The 19,037-nt window shown below is 34.6% G+C and overlaps 1 protein-coding gene across 3 annotated transcripts; it reads left to right on the top strand.

Annotated features, from left to right (window-relative positions):
* The first annotated feature begins 437 nt into the window (after positions 1-437).
* LOC112750840 (probable cyclic nucleotide-gated ion channel 20, chloroplastic) lies at positions 438-12,302 on the top strand. 3 transcript variants are annotated; one of them, XM_025799719.3, is made up of 13 exons: positions 438-764; positions 1,408-1,919; positions 3,063-3,254; positions 3,448-3,546; positions 3,890-4,027; positions 4,773-5,021; positions 5,376-5,618; positions 6,051-6,196; positions 7,219-7,296; positions 7,656-7,785; positions 8,091-8,337; positions 8,459-8,621; positions 11,955-12,302. In XM_025799719.3, exons 2-13 carry the CDS (start codon positions 1,428-1,430, stop codon positions 12,055-12,057), a joined length of 2,280 nt encoding a protein of 759 aa, XP_025655504.1. In that variant the 5' UTR covers positions 438-764; positions 1,408-1,427; the 3' UTR covers positions 12,058-12,302. The 3 variants fall into 3 exon arrangements, with proteins under 3 accessions (XP_025655504.1, XP_025655505.1, XP_072072957.1); XM_025799720.3 differs by having other exon boundaries at positions 495-764; positions 1,415-1,919; XM_072216856.1 differs by having other exon boundaries at positions 641-769; positions 1,415-1,919.
* Positions 12,303-19,037: the final 6,735 nt, after the last annotated feature.

Genomic DNA, 19,037 nt, shown 5'->3' with positions numbered 1-19,037 from the left:
TAATTATTGTGCTCATTTTAGACATACCCCGTTTATAATGGACGATATTAATAACCATTATTCTGACTTAATAACCAATGGTCATAATATCAACTTTATTCATCAATTCTATGTCTATAAATTTTTACTAATTTTTTTTACCAAACATACTAAAAAGATCTAAAAGATATGTTTCACTTAAAAAAAATATTTTTTAATCGAAATAAGAAAGCAAAAACGTTAAATCTTAATATTTCTTTAGAAAAAGTTTTTTTTTTTTTATGTTTTGATGCAGTTTTAAAAAATATTTTTAATTTCTTTGTAGCACCTGATAATCAGTATTCACTAGTTTTGTTTATTTATTTATTTAAAAAACCTCTTTATTGAAACAAAAGAAAAACAGAAAAGAAAAGAAAAGGGGCTTTATTCTGCAAAAGCCAATCTAAAGAGTAAAGACCGTCCTTCGTAAGTATGACAGCGTCAATTAAATAGACAACAATGTACCAAGTCACCACACCAACAGTATCACATTCGCACACTGACAAACAACTTGTTTTTCATTCAAGTCTTCCCATTGACTTTGTCAAAGTCTTTCTCCCTCACACTCCTAACGCACCGCACACGAAGACAAGACTGTGTCACTGTCTCCCTCTCTCACACATGTTCATGTTTTAACTCTTTATGTTGAAGGCTCCCTCTTCTTCTTCTCTCATTATCAGCTACCTCCCAATTCCCAATAATGCACGCTTTTAGCTTTACTTGAAAATCTCTCCCCACACCCACAGGTAAGGTCAAATTCTTTCCGGGCTTCTCTTTCTTTTCATTGCATTTCTTTTTCATTTTCTTGTTTCTGGTCATTTGTGGACGAATTATGCTTGAATTCTCCTACTGATTCGTAATTCAGTTGTAACTGATCGCTTTGCTACTCGTAACACTACACAAACACCTATCTATAATTGTAGAGATAGAAAAGATGGTGGGAATTGGGATGGACATTGATGCGTTTGCTTACTCTTTATTTGAAATTAGTGCCTGGATGCTACATGCACTCGAGTTATTGTGTTGTTAATTTAGGTCAATTGTGTCTAGTTCTATTCTTCTAAGCTTCGTCAAGAAATTTTCCAATGTATACACAATTCTACACAGGGTCTCCCTTATGATGCATTATGTTTGGATTTTGTGTTTGAGACAGAAACTTAAACACAGGGAGACAAGACTGAAAATTTTGTAGTCTTTGATTTGGTTTGGTTACTGAGTCGTTAGTCTTTGGCTTTCCCTGCTGCATTGGTTATTTCTGTATTTCCGGTTATATATAATTGGCAAGGCCCCGTTCTTTTCAAATATAAGTTGAATTGAACTGTTACATTTTGAAATAGTTGAGATGATTCATAAATATATGTATTGAATGTGTTGTTTGCTTGATAAAAGATTACAGTTGTCAAGGAAACATGGCTAGCTTTGAGAAAGATGAGGAGCCAATGCTGTTAGAAACACGTGGGCCGCGATCTGATGAACATGTGGATTCTAATTTCCGGAGGCTTGTGACAAGGACACGAAGTGCATCAATGTCGATTCCCATGGTCTCCATGGAATCATCCGACAGAGAAGCTACTTTTGTGGGGCATACTGGTCCACTACGTACTGTGAGAAAAACCCCTTTTCCTCAAATGAGTGGTCCACTCTATCCCACCCAAGGAACTGGAAATCCTTTACAGCGTAGCAGAGTTGTGGCAGGAAACAATGTAGGGGAGAGCAGGACAGAAAGGTTCCGCAACACAGGTGAAAGTCATTGGAATAACAACAATGATAGGAAGAATGAACACTTACTGAGGTCTGGGCAATTGGGAATGTGTAACGATCCTTATTGTACTACTTGCCCTGCTAACTTTAAGGCTGCCCAACAAGGAAATTCAAGAACTTTGTATAGACGTGATCCCGTGGTATCTTTCGTTCTTAAATATATTAATTTCTTGCCACAAAATTATTGTCATGTATTGATATTTTAATCTCAATATGTTTTGTTTTGCTCTATATCTTTATTTTCGTACATGTCTGTGTTCTGAGTTCATTTCAATGATTTTTTGTTACTCTTAATAAATTTATAGGTAATTAGCTAAATTATAGTGCATTATGTGCTTATCAAGTATAAATAGTTTATAATTGCATAACTTTGATGCATTTTTTTTTTATATTTTTTCCATCTCAGTCACATTGATCTGCATTATTTTCCAATTATGTAGTTATGGGTTTCTGAACTTGTATATCATCATATGTAATCATATTCAAATATTTTTATTCTATCAAATCAAGTGATTCATCTATGAAAAACACTCTGTTTAAATTGTGTCCTAAGGCATGAGTTCAAGCCTAGCTTCTAAGGTTCATTTGATATGTGATTTTGGTTTATCATGATACATGAGTAACTAGTGTCAACAGAATTGATTGGATATTTTGGCAAAATATTGATAGAATATCTACCAGTATATTAGCAGAATATTTGCTCATTCAAATCTGCTAATTCTGTGATTGTGCATCTGTAATTATGTAATCAAACTCTGGGATTGTGCAGCTGTGATTGTGTACTTATATCCTAGATTAGGTTAGCCTAGCTATAGGTAAGCATATGAAATTAGCATGTGTTTACTCTATTTAATGCTGTAGAAAATTCAGAATACATAAAAAATAATAGTTTGCAAAATCTCTTGAACCTTAAGAGTAAGACTAATTCTCATTATGGAATTGATTTAATAAAGCTGCTGTGTTCAAGGTGCATAATTACATTTTTTTTTCTATTAAAGTTTAGGATTTAGGGTTCAAGGTACACAACTATTGCTGTTGTTATTATCATTGCTCAATTTGAGGGGCAACAAAGTGTTGTCGATTAACAATTTCTGGTGGTCTTGTTTATTCAATACTTACTTTTCAAAGGCCGTTTTGACAAGGGCCTGTGTGTAGTTTGATCATCTTGTAATCTTTTCCTTTTCCATTTCCCTTTTATGAACATCTATTAGCAATTTAGCATCACCTTTAATAACCAAGAAATTTACTTTCTGTTGTTTTTCTATCATATTTTGTGTTCATAGTTCCATAATGTTCTCTATGGAGATGCCAAGGGTTTCGCTAGAAAAGTTTACTCATTTTTCTCTTCTCATATTCCTGGAGTTATGAATCCTCACAATAAAGTTGTGCAACAATGGAACAAGGCTTTGGCTATTTCTTGTTTGGTGGCAATTTTTCTAGATCCATTATTTTTCTTCTTACTGAATGCGCGGGAGGTATGATTGTTTACCTTTTATTTAACTACAAAATTCCACTAGTTGACACTGATAATCTTTTCTTGATACTATTTGTAAAATGTTTACACCCTTTGGGTGTGGCTGTTCTCCAGGGACCTGTGTTACGGGATGCTTGTCCATCGGGCTGCCCCTTTTTATTTTTAAACTATTCTCTACATTTTTTTTTCTGCAGGATTTGAAATGTATTGTTATCAACTGGCCAATGACAGCTACACTTGTTTTGTTTAGAAGCTTGAATGATGCCATATATTTCTTGAACATTCTTCTTCAGGTAATTTCTAATTGATGATCTGTTTTGAAATATTCTGATAAGTATATTTCAGAAGAGTTTTCTGGCAATAAATAATCGGGTTTAGAAAATCTTTCATCAATCAGAATTTTCTAACCAACGATGTTTGTGTTGCATATACTTACAACGATGTCTCTTATGATATGAGTACTTAATATCTCCTTTACCTCTGAAAGAAGGCTTACATAAAATTTTAATTGATGGCTTGTATGTATTTTGTAGCAATATGATGTGTATAAAAAGTTCCTCTGAAATTTTATGTTATGATAAATATTAAAATGCATTCATCTTGCTTAAATAACTATACCAAGTTGCATGTTTGCAGTTTAGGTTGGCTTATGTTTCTCCCGAGTCAACAGTGGTTGGTGCCGGAGATTTAGTTGACCATCCGAAGAAAATTGCTTTACATTACCTATGGGGCTATTTTTTGCTTGATTTATTTATTGTGATTCCCCTTCCTCAGGTAAGTTTCTTGTCATCATTTATTTCTCATGGAAGCATAGCTTTTGGTACTTCTCTTCTGCATCCTTTTTGCTGGGTTTCTTCTTTTCATTTTAGCTTCATATTTCGGGTCTCCGTTTGAACTTAATACTTATTCGTGTTTTCTCTCCACATCTTTGTTATATGTATTCTTGTTATGGTATATTTTTTTATTGTCTTATATAATATGTATGTAAACGGTTTCACTGTAAACATGATATATGATAGGACACAATGACTTTGCTTGATCCATCTAGCCGATCTCACATAGTGGGATAAGGCTTTGTTTTTGTTGTATAATCGATATCAAAAGAAAATGTCAAGGTCCTTAGTTTGACATTTTGTTGGGATTATCATTTGAATCTATAGTGTGTCAAAATATATGAAAAGGCTAGAGATTCATATATTTTGATGCTACTGTAGAATAATACTCTCAGGAACATCTGTATATTGTTTGTTCTCTTGTTACTATATCCTCATTTCTACTATTACTTGTACCCTGTTATCATTTTTAAAGTTTAAAAGTGAACTACAACTTTTACTCTGCTTTGTGTGGCACTACAAAGAATAAATTGTCTATGAAGTATGAACATGAACATTTGCATGAGAACATGTGATTGGAAGATAAAGGAAAAACGGTTTTTTTTTTTTTTTTTGGTAGAAGCAACTATCGTTTATGATGAAATAATCGATCAAAGACCTCTCCTGACACGTAGTGAATTGTGCAGATAATGCTTTATTTCATTATACCAACCTACTTGGGTTTCTCAGGGGCAAATTATGCTAAGAATCTTCTGCGTGCAGCTATCCTTGCGCAATACATGCCTAGACTATTCAGGTTTCTGCCTTTGCTAATTGGCCAGTCTCCAACAGGGTTCATATTTGAGTCGGCATGGGGGAATTTTATTATAAATCTTCTTATTTTTATGCTATCGGGACATGTTGTTGGCTCTTGCTGGTACCTCTTTGGCCTACAAGTGAGTAAAAACATTGTTAGGCTTCCCCTCTCTTCTTTTATTAAATGCTTATATAGATTCAAGACATCGATCATGAATATAACATAAAAGAAAAAATAATAGAAATATTACCTTTTAATTGGAAAAAATGAAGTTCTTTTTCATTATGATAATTGTGTGTGATGTGCTCAGATATTTAATTCTTCTATTTTATTACAGTTGATTATGAAATTCAACTATTAAAGTTTTTTTCATACCTTGGAACACTCAATCATAAATCATGAATGTATTTAGAATCAAGAATTTGATTCTGTAAATGAAAATTATTGTTCTATTACTAACTTTATACACTTTTTTCCCTCTTACTTGTTCCAGAGGGTTAATCAATGTTTTCGAAACGCCTGCTCTAATTCTACTCTTCCTGGATGCAAGAATTACATTGATTGTGGCCTGTCTACCGACACACCAATTGAGTGGCATAATAATGAAAATGCCACTAATTGTTTGAACTCCAGTTCTGGTGTTTTTGAATATGGGATTTATGCCAATGCTGTAAGACTTACCACAGAAACTAATGTGGTCAAGAAATATGTGTATGCTCTGTTTTGGGGTTTCCAGGTATGCAAATTATGTCCTATACTAGTAAGTTTCATGTGCAAATTTCCATTTTGATTATTTTTTTGGTTTGTCTCAACCTTGGCTTTTTTTTTGTTAACCTATTTTAGTAATTACATGATGTACATTCCTGCGGTGAAAAAAATTGAATAATCCTATTTTATATACATCAAACCCCGTCTTTCATATTATTACTTTTTTCCATCTTTGATCTCTTTCTCTAAAACTCATGACCAGTTCCCTTAGGTTTGAAGGAATACTCGGCACATAGTTTATGTTGTGCTGGAATTTTAATTTAAGAATTTTTGGGGTGACAATTCATGAACGTGTGCTCTGATATCATGCCAAGCAACTTAGATCAGTAGTAACTTAAAAAAAGCTCTATGTGAAGACACATTTGATATTCCTTAACTTGCTTTGTGATCTTTAATACAGCAAATAAGTACTCTTGCTGGTAATCAAACCCCAAGCTATTTTGTGTGGGAAGTCCTGTTCACAATGGCCATCATAGGGCTAGGACTCTTGCTTTTCGCACTTCTTATTGGAAACATACAAAATTTTCTTCAAGGCCTTGGGCGAAGGTAGAACTTTTTTTTCTTTCATGCCTAGTCCCCTTAGTTGTTTTATGACAATATTGCTCATATTCATCTGTTTACCTTAAATTTATCTTCTGTTTACAGTACTCTCCATGTGAAAATTTACGAATGATGTTGGGATTGTGGCTTTTAGATAGTGAAGGGGGAGATCAGAGATAAGATAATGAAATAATATGTATGAAAATCACTAATATTATTATATTGCAGTGTAATACAAAAGACAAATTCCCATTTTTGTTTATAATTCATACCCTAATACTACTGAATAATGAAATAGTCATAAATAATGTCACAGCCAATCCTCAATATCATCTCTAGTAGTCTTTGATATTCTAAGATATATATTATATGCTGTCTTTGTATCTAAGAAATGATACAGGTGGGTGAATAATAGCTGCACTCGTGTTAACAATTAACATATCTAACTAGGGTTTTTTACACCCTGCCATGATTTATAAACAAACCAAACATGTCTAATTATTCATAAATAGCTGACTTCTCGGTTTTCCAATTTGTTCATAAAACCTTCTAGAGTGTAAATCGTGACAGGATTTAAGGTTTGTCTTTTTATTCATAATAACTAAGATCGCTATATGTATTATCTCTATATAGTTGTTCCCCTAGTGGGTTTTATGATCAAATTGAAGAACCCACTAGTCTATGTCAATTTATGAGTATTAAAGGTGTTTGGTTTGTTCATAAATTGTGCCAAGGATGTAACAATTTATGAAGATATTGTAACACCTAACTGGTTGCAATGATTTACATAGAAAGTAAACCGGATATATATTAACTATCTCGTTTTGGACAATTCCCCCCCCCCCCCCCCAAAAAAAAATTTTATTTTAAATTTGACATAGGCTAAAAACCCTATCTGAAGTTATTTGTTAACTCTTTATAAGGCATTTTCTGTTTTCTTGGTCAGATTTTTCATCTGCAACATTAGTGATGAAGTGCACTATGTTTAGGCGTTGTACTTGATATATTCTCTTCTATCTTGCTTACAGGAGATTGGAAATGCAACTTAGAGGCCGTGATGTTGAGCAATGGATGAGCCATCGTCGCTTACCAGAAGGTCTAAGAAGGTACAAAATGTAGTTCTTTTGACAATCATTCTTGCAACGGTAGTACTGTACATTGTCAATTGCTTTTTCTATTCATTCCTCATGAATCCCTACCTCTCTTGCCATAATTCTTTTCTTCACAATGTGCATGAGAAATTCACTATTACAATGACCATAGTTATCATGCATACCAAAATTTTTTAAATTATACTTCTGAGAACTTATTTTAGTTCTTGAAAGAGGTAAAATTGTGGGGCTCTACAAGGATGTATGCTTGGATGCTACGAAAATATTATTCCTCCAATGTTTCATTTATATTGCATGCAACTTGAAGTCATTGATAAAATGCGTAAGTGACACAGAATATTCTTGTATTGCAGGAGAGTAAGACAAGCTGAACGATATAATTGGGCTGCAACAAGAGGGGTAAATGAAGAAATTCTTCTAGAGAATATGCCAGAAGATCTCCAAAGAGACGTAAGACGCCATCTGTTCAAATTTATCACGAAAGTAAGTATTAAATATTCGTGGCATACGACTAGTTATATTCACCAGTGTAACATTCTTACATTTTGAGTGGAATGTAATATGTCATTTAGATGCTTGTTATACTTAACAATCTCAGCTAATATGTATAATATAAAATTCTTTTTTACCTTAGGTTTCTCTACTTACATCCGGCTGGAATTAGACAAACATTGATTGTGAAAACCATTTCAAAGGCTAATGATTTGCATATTCATCATGAAATATAACCATGTATTAAACAACCCTGAAAATTTTGTTTAATGATGAGCTTGAGGGTCTATTTGCAGGTTCGAATTTTCGCCTTGATGGATGAGCCCATCTTGGATGCCATTTGTGAGAGGCTTAGACAAAAGATATACATAAAAGGAAGTAATATCTTGTATCAAGGTGGTCTAGTGGAGAAGATGGTCTTTGTTGTGCGTGGGAAATTGGAGAGCATTGGAGAAGATGGAACTAAAATTAACTTAACCGAAGGGGATGCTTGTGGTGAAGAACTCTTGAGATGGTATCTAGAGAATTCATCAGTTAGCACAGGTATAGTAGATTTTGATGCTATGATAAGTCATGTCTCTTAAATATTTTAAATCACTAATCAGCATCTTGGTCTCTATAAATTAAGAAACAATACGGTTTATACATATAGTTTCTCTTGCAGATGGTAGAAAAGTAAGGCTACCTGGACAAAGGTTGCCGAGCAGCAGGACAGTAACGTGCATAACAAACGTGGAGGCATTTTCACTCCGAGCTGCTGACCTTGAAGAAGTAACGATCATTTTCACTAGATTCTTGCGGAGTCCACGTGTTCAAGGAGCTCTAAGGTCATTCGTTTCTGTTTTTTTTTTTTTAATCTCATTTTTTGCCTTCATATAATCTTTGATTTTTTTTTTTATTATTGTTAGAAATCTCGACCCAAAGGGGAAGATTGTTCAGACAAATTACAAACAACACATAATCTCCAAAAAGATTATCTCCTAACCACCTATTATTCTTAATCACCTAAGGGGACATTTTCCTTAGTCAAACCACAACCATTTCATTAATCTCCATAATGTCCCTTTGGCATTACCATCAAGACACTAGAAGACTAAATATATATGTAAAATTATAGCTACTAAATCTATACAACACACCATTACTAGTTATACCAGATCATACAGAATTCATCACTATTTTTTGCTATTTGTCTCCAATTCTCAATCAAAGAAAATTCCTTGGGCTTTGTCCATATAAACTCGATGTTTCTGACCTCTTGCAGCAAATTCCTTAGCGTGTTTCTTTCAAAGTTTTGTCTCCAGAAACTCCTAGTGTCCTCCCTTTGCCATTTGATGATACTTTCCTCTGCAGTTCTTATTACAAGTTCCTCAGGTTGTCCTAGTGATTCTTCAATGACAAATTGTACGACAATTTCAACACCCTGGACCACCACCATTAACCTGTTACCTGCATATATTAATTCACTTACAATGGCCAGCAACTTGTTATTAGTACCATGAACATATTCACCTACTGCATATCTCTGTTTTTCTGGAATAAATTCAACACATAGCCACCAATGTAATTGATGAGCCGATTGTGCTATACAAAGAGAAAAAGTTGGACTCACTTGATTTTTTGTACACCCAAACTTCTTACTTTGAATCTTTTCCCACTCCTTCCAATGACTCAATATCTCCTCCCATGCCTCCTCTTCCTTCGTTTCTTTCAACTCAAAGACTCTACGATTTCTAATCCTCCATGTCACCCATATAATTGCAAAGAAAAGATTAACCCATTTTCTAAACCCCATGGCCATACCCTTTTGCACACACCAAGCTTCAAAAAACTCTCTAATACTACTCGGACTTACCCACACCACACCCCCCAGCATTAAAGCTAAACACCACAACTTGTAAATGAATTTACAATGCACAAACAAGTGATCCTCAACCTCTTCCTCCGCATTACACAGAATACATTTAGATTCATCTCTACTTATAATATTAATCCTAGCTAGCCTTCCTTTTGTATTTAGTTACCTAGTAAAGCAAACCACCCCATCATCTCCACTCTAGGTGTACCATTCCTCTCCAAATATTGCCAAAAAATGCTTTGATTCTGCCACCCCCAACTTTTCTCCCATGGAGGTACTTATCAGTGATTTCACCGAAAAGCACCCATCCTCAGAAAGAGACCAAATAGTATCATCTTCAGTACCTGCATTAAGAACAACATTATGTAAAATAGTATGTAATTCCTCACAGTGTTTACTCTCCCACTCAAAGAAATGCCTTCTCCATAAAAGGTTCCAGCTCCAACAAAGACCATCCCAGAAGCCACAATTTGAGATCAACTCGGATTTTTGCAAAGAAATAGAATACAACCTTGGAAACTTATTTTTCAGACACCATTCGCCCAACCAGACATCTTCCCAAAATTTTGTTTTACCCCCATTTCCCACACGCATTCTGAAGCCTTTCATTACTATTTCTTTAAAGAAATTGTCTTCATTTACCACTTGTACAATATCTCTCCACGGTCCATTCGATTTTGGCAAACCACTTTCCACAACATGGTTATTCAGATGTCCATCATTACAAGAGATAACTATCTTTTTCCGTAGTGGTTTATTTTCCTTTGCAAACCTCCACCACCATTTGAACAATAATGCCGCATTCTTGATGGTGATATCACCCACCCCTAAACTGCCAAACTCCTTTGGTTTTTGGATGTCACTCCACTTTATTGTTGGCATCTTCTTCCTTCCATCTTTGGAACCCCAGAAAAAATCTGATTGAAGAGAGATGATCCTTTTCGCCACCGTCTTTGGTAGTTTGAACAAACTCAGATAATAAAGCGGTAGGTTATTGATCACCGCTCTTATCATAGTTATCCTCCCTGCCCTTGATAATAAGCCTGATTTCCACTTACTTAATTTCTTCTCAATTTTATCTAATACTGGTTTCCATGTTTCAACTCTTCTCGGATTAGCCCCTAGTGGAATCCCCAAATACTTCATTGGTAAACAACTTATAGGACATTTCAATTCTTAGGCTAGACATCTTGCTTCAGAGTCTGAAATCTTTATTGGAATAAGCACAGACTTCTGATAATTGATTACTAATCCTGACATGATACCAAAGCATGCCAGAATTCTCCTGTAGTTCCTCAAGGTTCCCTTTTCCGGTGAACAAAATAGGATAATATCATCAGCGAATTGGAGATGGGAAAGCGGTGTTTTATCTTTACCCACCTCCAATCCCTTGATGAGACCTTTTTCCTTTGCCAACTCTAACATCCGATTCAACACTTCAGCCACTAATATAAAAAGAAAAGGTGATATGGGGTCACCTTGTCTAAGTCCTCTCTTCATAGGAAAAGGATCCGACGGTGAACCATTGATGATAATCGACATGGCAGCAGTTTTGAGAAGTCCTTGTATCCATCCTCTCCAAGCTACTCCAAACCCCATTTTTTCCAAGATATGATCTAGAAACGACCACCTTACCGTGTCATACGCTTTTTTGAAGCCTAGCTTCACAATTACTCCATTTTTCTTTTCTTTTTTCAGCCATGCAACTGTTTCGCATGCAATGAAAGCATCATCCAAGATTTGCCTGTCCTGAATAAACACTGATTGAACCTCACCCACCAAACAATTCATAACTCCCTTCATTCTCTTGGCCAGAATTTTCGATATGACTTTGTAGATACTTCCAATCATACTAATTGGCCTGTAGTCTTTCATCTCTGAAGGCACATCCACTTTTGAAACCAAGGTTACCCATGTCATGTTGAGATTTTTTGGGAGGTAGCTTGTTCTGAAAAAGTTCAACACGGACTCACTAAACTCAACCCGGATGATATTCCACGTGTTCTTGAAGTTGAACATATATTACTCACAGATGCCTCACGTATATTTCTTTAGTAGACCAAATTTTATTTTATTTATTTATTTTTTAGTCTTAATTATCCTTGTTAGTGAAAGATTTTTGCGGATAAAGTTTCGGTTAAGTTTATTTGTTGTTAAGGTACCAACGAGCATATCAGTAGTATGGAGGTCTTATATATTTATTGATGACTATATCTTTGAGATTATTATCGTAACAGTCTTAGATAGTAAAAGCTTTTATTAAATCCATGACTGAAATTGTTTGATAATTTTGAAATTCTAGATACGAGTCGCCTTATTGGAGATCCCTTGCAGCAAGCCGAATTCAGGTTGCATGGAGATACAGGAAGAAACGACTAAACCGTGCCGCGTCACAACTAGATTAGGGTGTAGATTGTGTTCTATTTTATCAATTTTTTTTTTTTTTTGTATAACCAAGCTGTGTCATAGGTTAATATAGTATGTGTTGCTAGCTACCACGTAGAAAATATTTCTTGTTCACTCAAATGATGAATGAATGCTTCAACATAACATGAGGTAACCACGTGCAAGGGAACAGCGGATTTATATTATTCCAATTCGTTCCTAATATATTTTAACTGGGTGAAGAAAACTTGTTATTTGTGACAAAGGAATAGAGATGTTCTTGCGGATTACATTTGCCTCGGCCATGAATCTTTGTAATGAAACATCGCACCAACTGAAAAACCCATATTATCGTTTGCTTCCAATACTGCTCTCGTTCGGCACACCTTAACAATGGCGACAAGGACATAATTGCCTCACCAGGATGCAAAAACATGTTGACAGCAGCAAGAGACTTCAACTTGATTCATCACATTCACAAAAATATACCAAGTACACCGTCTAATTTGTTTGGGAAAACAAATTTTTTTATTTTCGTTGAGTGTTTTTTGTTATCCGTTCTTTGTGAAGTGAAAGAAAAAAAAATCATGAGAATAGTGAAAATGAAAACCAATGAGACATTGCAAATTACAATTTTATGTAACTCTAGTCTCTGCCACTAATATGACAATTTTCTCTAACCCCATACATCTAAATTACTCCTTCATCAAAACTAACTGCTATTCTCTAACCCCATACAACATTCTAAATCATAATATATTAAACCAACTTGAAACTATTTCATAAAACTAACAAACCTCCCTTAATAGGATATTTAATATTTTTTACATTAGATCGATACCTTCTTAGTAACAGAGAAAAACCGATGCCTTGTTAGGTCTCTCTGGATATCCGCTGGCATATTCTTCATCAGCTCTTCTTCCTTCATTCCTCTTGTTGTAATCCGATTCTGAATTTCAGCCTCTAGTATTCTCCTGCATGACGAAATGAAAAACAGAATAAAATCCTATCATATAAATTAATGATCAATTCATCAAATGGAATAATTAATACAAAAGTGTTCTGCCACACATTGTTTCTCTCCTCTAAGACTTCCATCCACCCGTTCTATTTTCTATAAATTCAATTCATACCTTCTTAATTTTTTTGGTAGGCGACGATGCCTTGACCATTGTTCAACTTCGTTGTATCTAGTTAGCATGTTTGTGTTCCTGCAAACAATATTGAAGCATCAAGGACACTGTAATAAAGATAAAAGTAGTGGAACTTTACTATCAAATAAGATATAACAATTAGAATGAACTTCTAATCTTCATTCTACATAGTAAAGGCCCCATTGAGAAATATTTGCAATATAAGTTACATACTAGTTACAAATTTACAATCAAACTTTAAATCATTATATAGAGGAATTGTTTACATAAGTTGAATTAAAATAAAATTGATGAGTTTTATCAAATAATTAAAATAGTGGAGACACAATATTATTTACCTCCGATTAAGGCCTTGAAGAATGCTTTGTATGTTTCCAATAAAAGATACAAAAAGTGAGAGTCCCATTACTCTGAATGGCTTCTTGCACTTCAAAAATGCATGAGGTTTGAATAGAAATACTGATAATTTGCTGCATTAAAATAACAGTTAGTTATATGACAATTAAGCAATATATCAAACTATTCATGTATCATCATTTAATTAATAGTTAAAATTATTCATAAGTGATAAGCTTTGTGTGTGAAGGTATTCATAAGTGTGCTGATAACTAATTTAACAATAGCATAACTACGTCCTAACAGTAGAGTAACAGCTATCATAATCTCTAACTAACTTTCTCTAACTTGGTTAATATCCCTAACATTGTAAGCAGAGTAGAATGCCGAGGAATCAGAAACTGAAGATTTAAGGAGGAGAAGATAGTGGTTGACAGAGAAGTGAGCTTGGAACTTAGAGAGAGAGAAGTAATTGAATTGGTGCAGCAAGAAAGCAAATTGATTGTATCCACATGTCAATATACAGCTAACTGTCCATTTATAAATCAACTACAATTAACTAACTAATAGCCAGTTATGGATTAGTCTAACTATTTAACCAATTGGTAAAACTACTACTCTCATTGTCTCCCAAATTCGAACTCTTATGATTAAGTTACAACTGTAGCATAAACTATGTATGTGCTTGTATCGACATGAAACTCGGCCACACTTTCATAGAGAAATCAAAGAGGCCGAATGACTTCAAACATGAAAAAATGATCACAAGAGAAAACACTTTGATTTATATTATAAAATTCTTGGCTGTTACTATTCATGTCATATATATATATCCAACCTAAACTGCAACATGAAATGCAACTTGGTAAAATTATCAGGTAGATTCTAACATTTAATTAGTAATTTTTTAGTGGTTAATTACGTTGGATACAGGATTCTCTAAAACCTTCTATTTAGTGTCAAAAGTCTCTTCCGAAAACACATGTTCAAACTAATTTTAGAAAGGTCATTAGTAGAAACTACCTGGAGAAGAATGCTGAATAAATAAAACAAGTCAATCACCATTCTGCCGTAGAAAACATATGTTTCTACGGTGATCGAATTGACTCCGATACATTTCGAGTCTTGCAGATAAGCATAAAAAATAGTGAGAAAGAGAATGTTGTTGAACCATTGGCATTCCCATTAAGAGCATTGGAGTGTTGCTATTCAAAATATGTGAAGACAAATAAATAAATAAATAAATAAATAAATAAACAAAATTGTTGATGACAGTCATATATTTCTAATATTTTCTGAATTTCCCAAATCTATTACTACTAACATAGTCACATGTCACAATAACTAACTTACATAGCAAATAAACTTTATAAACTTAAAATCTCACTGAAGTAGGACATAGGATGCACAATATTTTTCCGTTATCATAAGAGTATAGATATAAATGAATAACATTTGAACCAAAGTGCTTTCAATAGATGTATCATAGAAACTTGATAGCTAAATAAATGAAATACATATTGACACTTCTCATTAAACTATATAATTTATTATCGTTTTTATTTTTACCTATACTTAATTACTTATGAACATGACCATATAATAATATATAACTTTGAAAAATAAAATAAAACAACTATATAACCAAACCGTACATCACTAATAGTAAGTGACACAAAAATAATAATAAAAGCAAACCTACTCATATTTCACATACATGAAAATTATAAGATACTTATATAAAAGTACACACTCTAATCTAACTAATTCATTCAAATCTGATGGTTATCAGTGGCTAAGAGAAGGGGGTTGAATCTTAGCCCCCTTTTCGCTTGACAATGTTTGCTGGCCTTTGAACTTCTTCTGGAAACTTTTTGTCTTTTTCTCTCGTAACTAGCCACGAGACTTTTTCTTTTGTCTCGTCCCCAGCCACGAGACTTTTCTTTTTGTCTCGTCAGTCAGCACGAGATATTTTCAATTTTATTTTCTTGGGCAGTAGAAACAGAAATGGAGTAGGAGAAAGAGAGAATTACACCAAGATATATCCTGGTTCAGCTGCTAAGTGCAAGGCAGCTTACATCCAGTCTCCATCACAACAATGATGGAATTTCACTATAATCATCCTTGATTACAAACACCAATTCTCCCTAGGAACTATCCTTCCTATCCGGGACAAGTCCAGAATCTAAACCCAAACTGAACTTGACTTGGTTACCGCCAAGCTTCCAATGTAAAGTGCTAACCCAACTTACAAGGGGATTCCCACAGAATCATGAAACACAACAAAGATGTACAAAGGAACTCTAAGGACATTTATGACTTTTTCTTTTAATTTTGCACTCTCTGCCTTTTTCTGCTCTATGACTTTTTCATTACAAACCTCACTGTTTGCCTTTTTCATGAGACTCAAGACATGACAAAATTAAACAGAAAAATACAAAATAAAGAACATTGAAGGAGAAGAAATATGTTAGCTTGGGGAGCTATAGAAACTATGTGCTCTCTATTTTCTTTTCCTTGAATCAACCCTAATTGTTTATCCTTACTTATAGGAAGAAGCCTTCAAGGTTGAAACCAAACCAAACCAAGCCAATCTTCTTCTTCTTCAAACAGAATCGGTTCGGCCAGAGAGAGAGAAAAGATAACCCATGCAAAACCCAACATGCAATTACCTCTAGTCCTTCCTTGGTCACCACTCTTCATCAATCCGAGCCCTTCATCTCTTCCTTGCTCTCCAAGATGAACTTCTAGCCCTTGATGCTTCATGATGATAGTAGCTTCATCTGCTCCAATCTCTGCTTCTTCCATCACATAGCCACTGTAGCTATCTCCTGTGATGTTAGAGCAGAATCAGAGACAAGCCATCTTCTCCAAGATCTTCTCCTTGCTGGCCGAGATCTTCTTCTTCTTTTTAGGTATGAAGAGCTCGAGATTACCTCACCAAATCTTACCATTCTTGGTGAGAATCTCAGCCACTACATAGTTTTTGTTTGCTTTTTCTTGCCATCATTTTGATGGTCTTTAGGCGTGCTTCTTCTTCTTTATGGTAGCTTGCCATAGCTTCCATGGTTGCTGAGTGATATGACCGAAAGAGAAGAAAAGCAATTAGAGAGAGAAGAGAGAAATTTGAACAGCATTAAATTAAGAAAGAGAATGAGATTAAATGAAATGATTCTTCCCTTGCTGAGTTGCATGTAGCATTAAGTGCTGCAATCAAATCAAATGCCTTTTTCTCTCTCATTGTTCTCATGCATTTATTAACTTCATTTTAATGAGATTTGAATCCCATCACATGGTGACAATTGAGATCCGTTGGAAGCAATGAAGCAAAACAATTTGCTTTCATTTTTTTTAGCATGATTCGGACCAAACATTGGATCACTTAGCAAAGATCATAGTTGGGCTTGGAGCAATAAGATTCATTCTGCCCCAATAACAAGAATAATAATTCAGCCACAATAATCAAAGCACTTATGCATCAATGCTGAATGTATTTATAAAACACTTGGACTTGCAACATTTTTTTTTATTTTCGGCCCAATGCTAAATCTGCATATGAATTAAGTTAATAATGTTTAGTCATCATCAATGTTAATTTAGAGTTTTTCAAACTCATCAATCTCCCCCTTGATGACAAACATTATTAAAATTGAAATAGAAAAAAATTAAAGATTAGAGTATAGAATACTCCCTTTGAATATTTGAATTTCTCCCCTTTTCTAATTGTCACATAGCTCCCCCTTAATGTATGCTATTTTACCAAGGGAAGCATTAAACCTGTAACAATTCTATCAAGCCTAAGGCAACAATGTTATTCAACATATTCATTATGTAATGTTGAATGGCTTAATTTATGAGCAGAACTGAATGATAACCAAAACTTATTTGTTATCAATAATTTGATTTTCTGCTCAAACATACATAGAACAACAAGGTTGATGTGTCCTTAAAACTGCTTCTCAAGCTACTTGAAAAATAGTTTTCAATCAAACCAGAGCATATTGATCATAGCAGCGAAACAAAACAAGTTGATCATATCAATTATCAAGCAATAAAACAGAACAAGTTGATCATATTAATTATCAAGCTTCATATATCTCAACTTAAAGGAACTGCTAAAAATAAATCCAAAACAGCATTCATGTTATCAAGCATCAAGCATCATAATTATAATCAAACTAATTATCTAAGATAGGCATCAGGCATCAGCAGCAATCAAAAGAAAACAAAATACATTACCAACATGCATTATCAACATGCATTATCAAGTATTAACAAGGGTGATCATGAACTCTCAAAAGAGTTTCATCCCCTATTTTTCAGTTTTCAATTTTCAGAATTATTCCTTCCCCTTTTGGCATCAAGGGGCACCTGCAAAATGATTGTGACATAGCAAACATAATGTCCAAAATATTTTTCAAAAGTATCCACAGAGTATCACAGAGTTATAGTAGTAACAGTATCCAACCAAACAAAACAGAGTATCAAATTGAGCCTAAACATGCCAATATCAAAGATTAAAAAAAAAACAGTTTAATCATAAGATAAATGAAATCAGATTCCTCAGCTCCTTCGTCACTAGTCGCTCCGAGATCCTCCTCAAGACTTTCTAGCATCAAATTGACCCTGTCCTTGCATCTCATCCAAGCTCTTTCATTTTCATAGGCTAACTTGCGTCCTGCCTTATGGAATTGTATCATGAGCTCTGACATATTTGAAAATTCTGTAAGAATTTCTTTGGCAGATTCGGTTGCTTTGGAAGATTCGGGACAACTTTCAAATTCACTATCTGAAGCCACAGATTTCTTGTCCTTTGTTCCCTTAACCGCTCCTCCTCCTTTGATCATTGACACTTTGTTTTCTACTGCCTCATTCAGAAGATCAATTTTGAAATGTTCAAAGATACTAGTTAAGAACATACCATAGGGCAGATTTTCCTTTTTGGTGCTCTTGACCGATTCCCACATGTGTCGAATCATGAGATAACCAAAAGATATAAGAGTAGATGTAACAAGTGCAAATATGATGAGAGAGTCAGAGAATGTTACTCTATTATGGGAGCCACTTTGAGGAGTCAAAATGTGGGTGATGATCCGATGAAGCAATGAGTTGGTGGGACCAAGGGCTTTGTGGGTAGGAGTAGTGCCATCCAAGCCAGAGAGATTCTCACAAATGTGTTGAAGAACAACTTTATAAGTGAGGCCGACCTGTGAGTCCCACTTTTCGGCCATGTAAGCTCTCGGCCCTTCCTCTTTGTAGCCCAAGGCCATCCCAATGGTGGCAGTGTCAAGAGTGATGTGAACTCTCTTCACATATGAATAGATGGTGCCATCAATTAATTGCATGTTGGCATAAAACTCACGAACTAAACCTGGGTAAACCGGCTTCTGGATGTGAAGCAGAGGAGTCCATTGAAGCAGTTCAAAGAGAGGAGATACATTTATCCCTTTGCTGGTCAGAGAGTCAAGGTTGACAAGGTAGGTTGCACAGAGATGACGCTTTTTCAGGAC

The sequence above is a fragment of the Arachis hypogaea genome, chromosome 15 (genome assembly GCF_003086295.3).
Source record: "Arachis hypogaea cultivar Tifrunner chromosome 15, arahy.Tifrunner.gnm2.J5K5, whole genome shotgun sequence".
NCBI classification, from domain to species: domain Eukaryota; kingdom Viridiplantae; phylum Streptophyta; class Magnoliopsida; order Fabales; family Fabaceae; genus Arachis; species Arachis hypogaea.
Note: the sequence above shows the minus strand (reverse complement) of the source record. Positions and strands in the feature narration are given on the sequence as shown.

What these genes read in the sequence shown, in the direction of transcription:
- LOC112750840 (XM_025799719.3), top strand. Translation starts at nt 1,428, where the DNA reads ATGGCTAGCTTTGAGAAAGATGAGGAGCCAATGCTGTTAGAAACACGT. An exon ending in TTACCAGAAGGTCTAAGAAG is followed by an intron (nt 7,297 to 7,655) that starts GTACAAAATGTA and finishes CTTGTATTGCAG; the next exon opens with GAGAGTAAGACAAGCTGAAC. An exon ending in TGTTCAAATTTATCACGAAA is followed by an intron (nt 7,786 to 8,090) that starts GTAAGTATTAAA and finishes GTCTATTTGCAG; the next exon opens with GTTCGAATTTTCGCCTTGAT.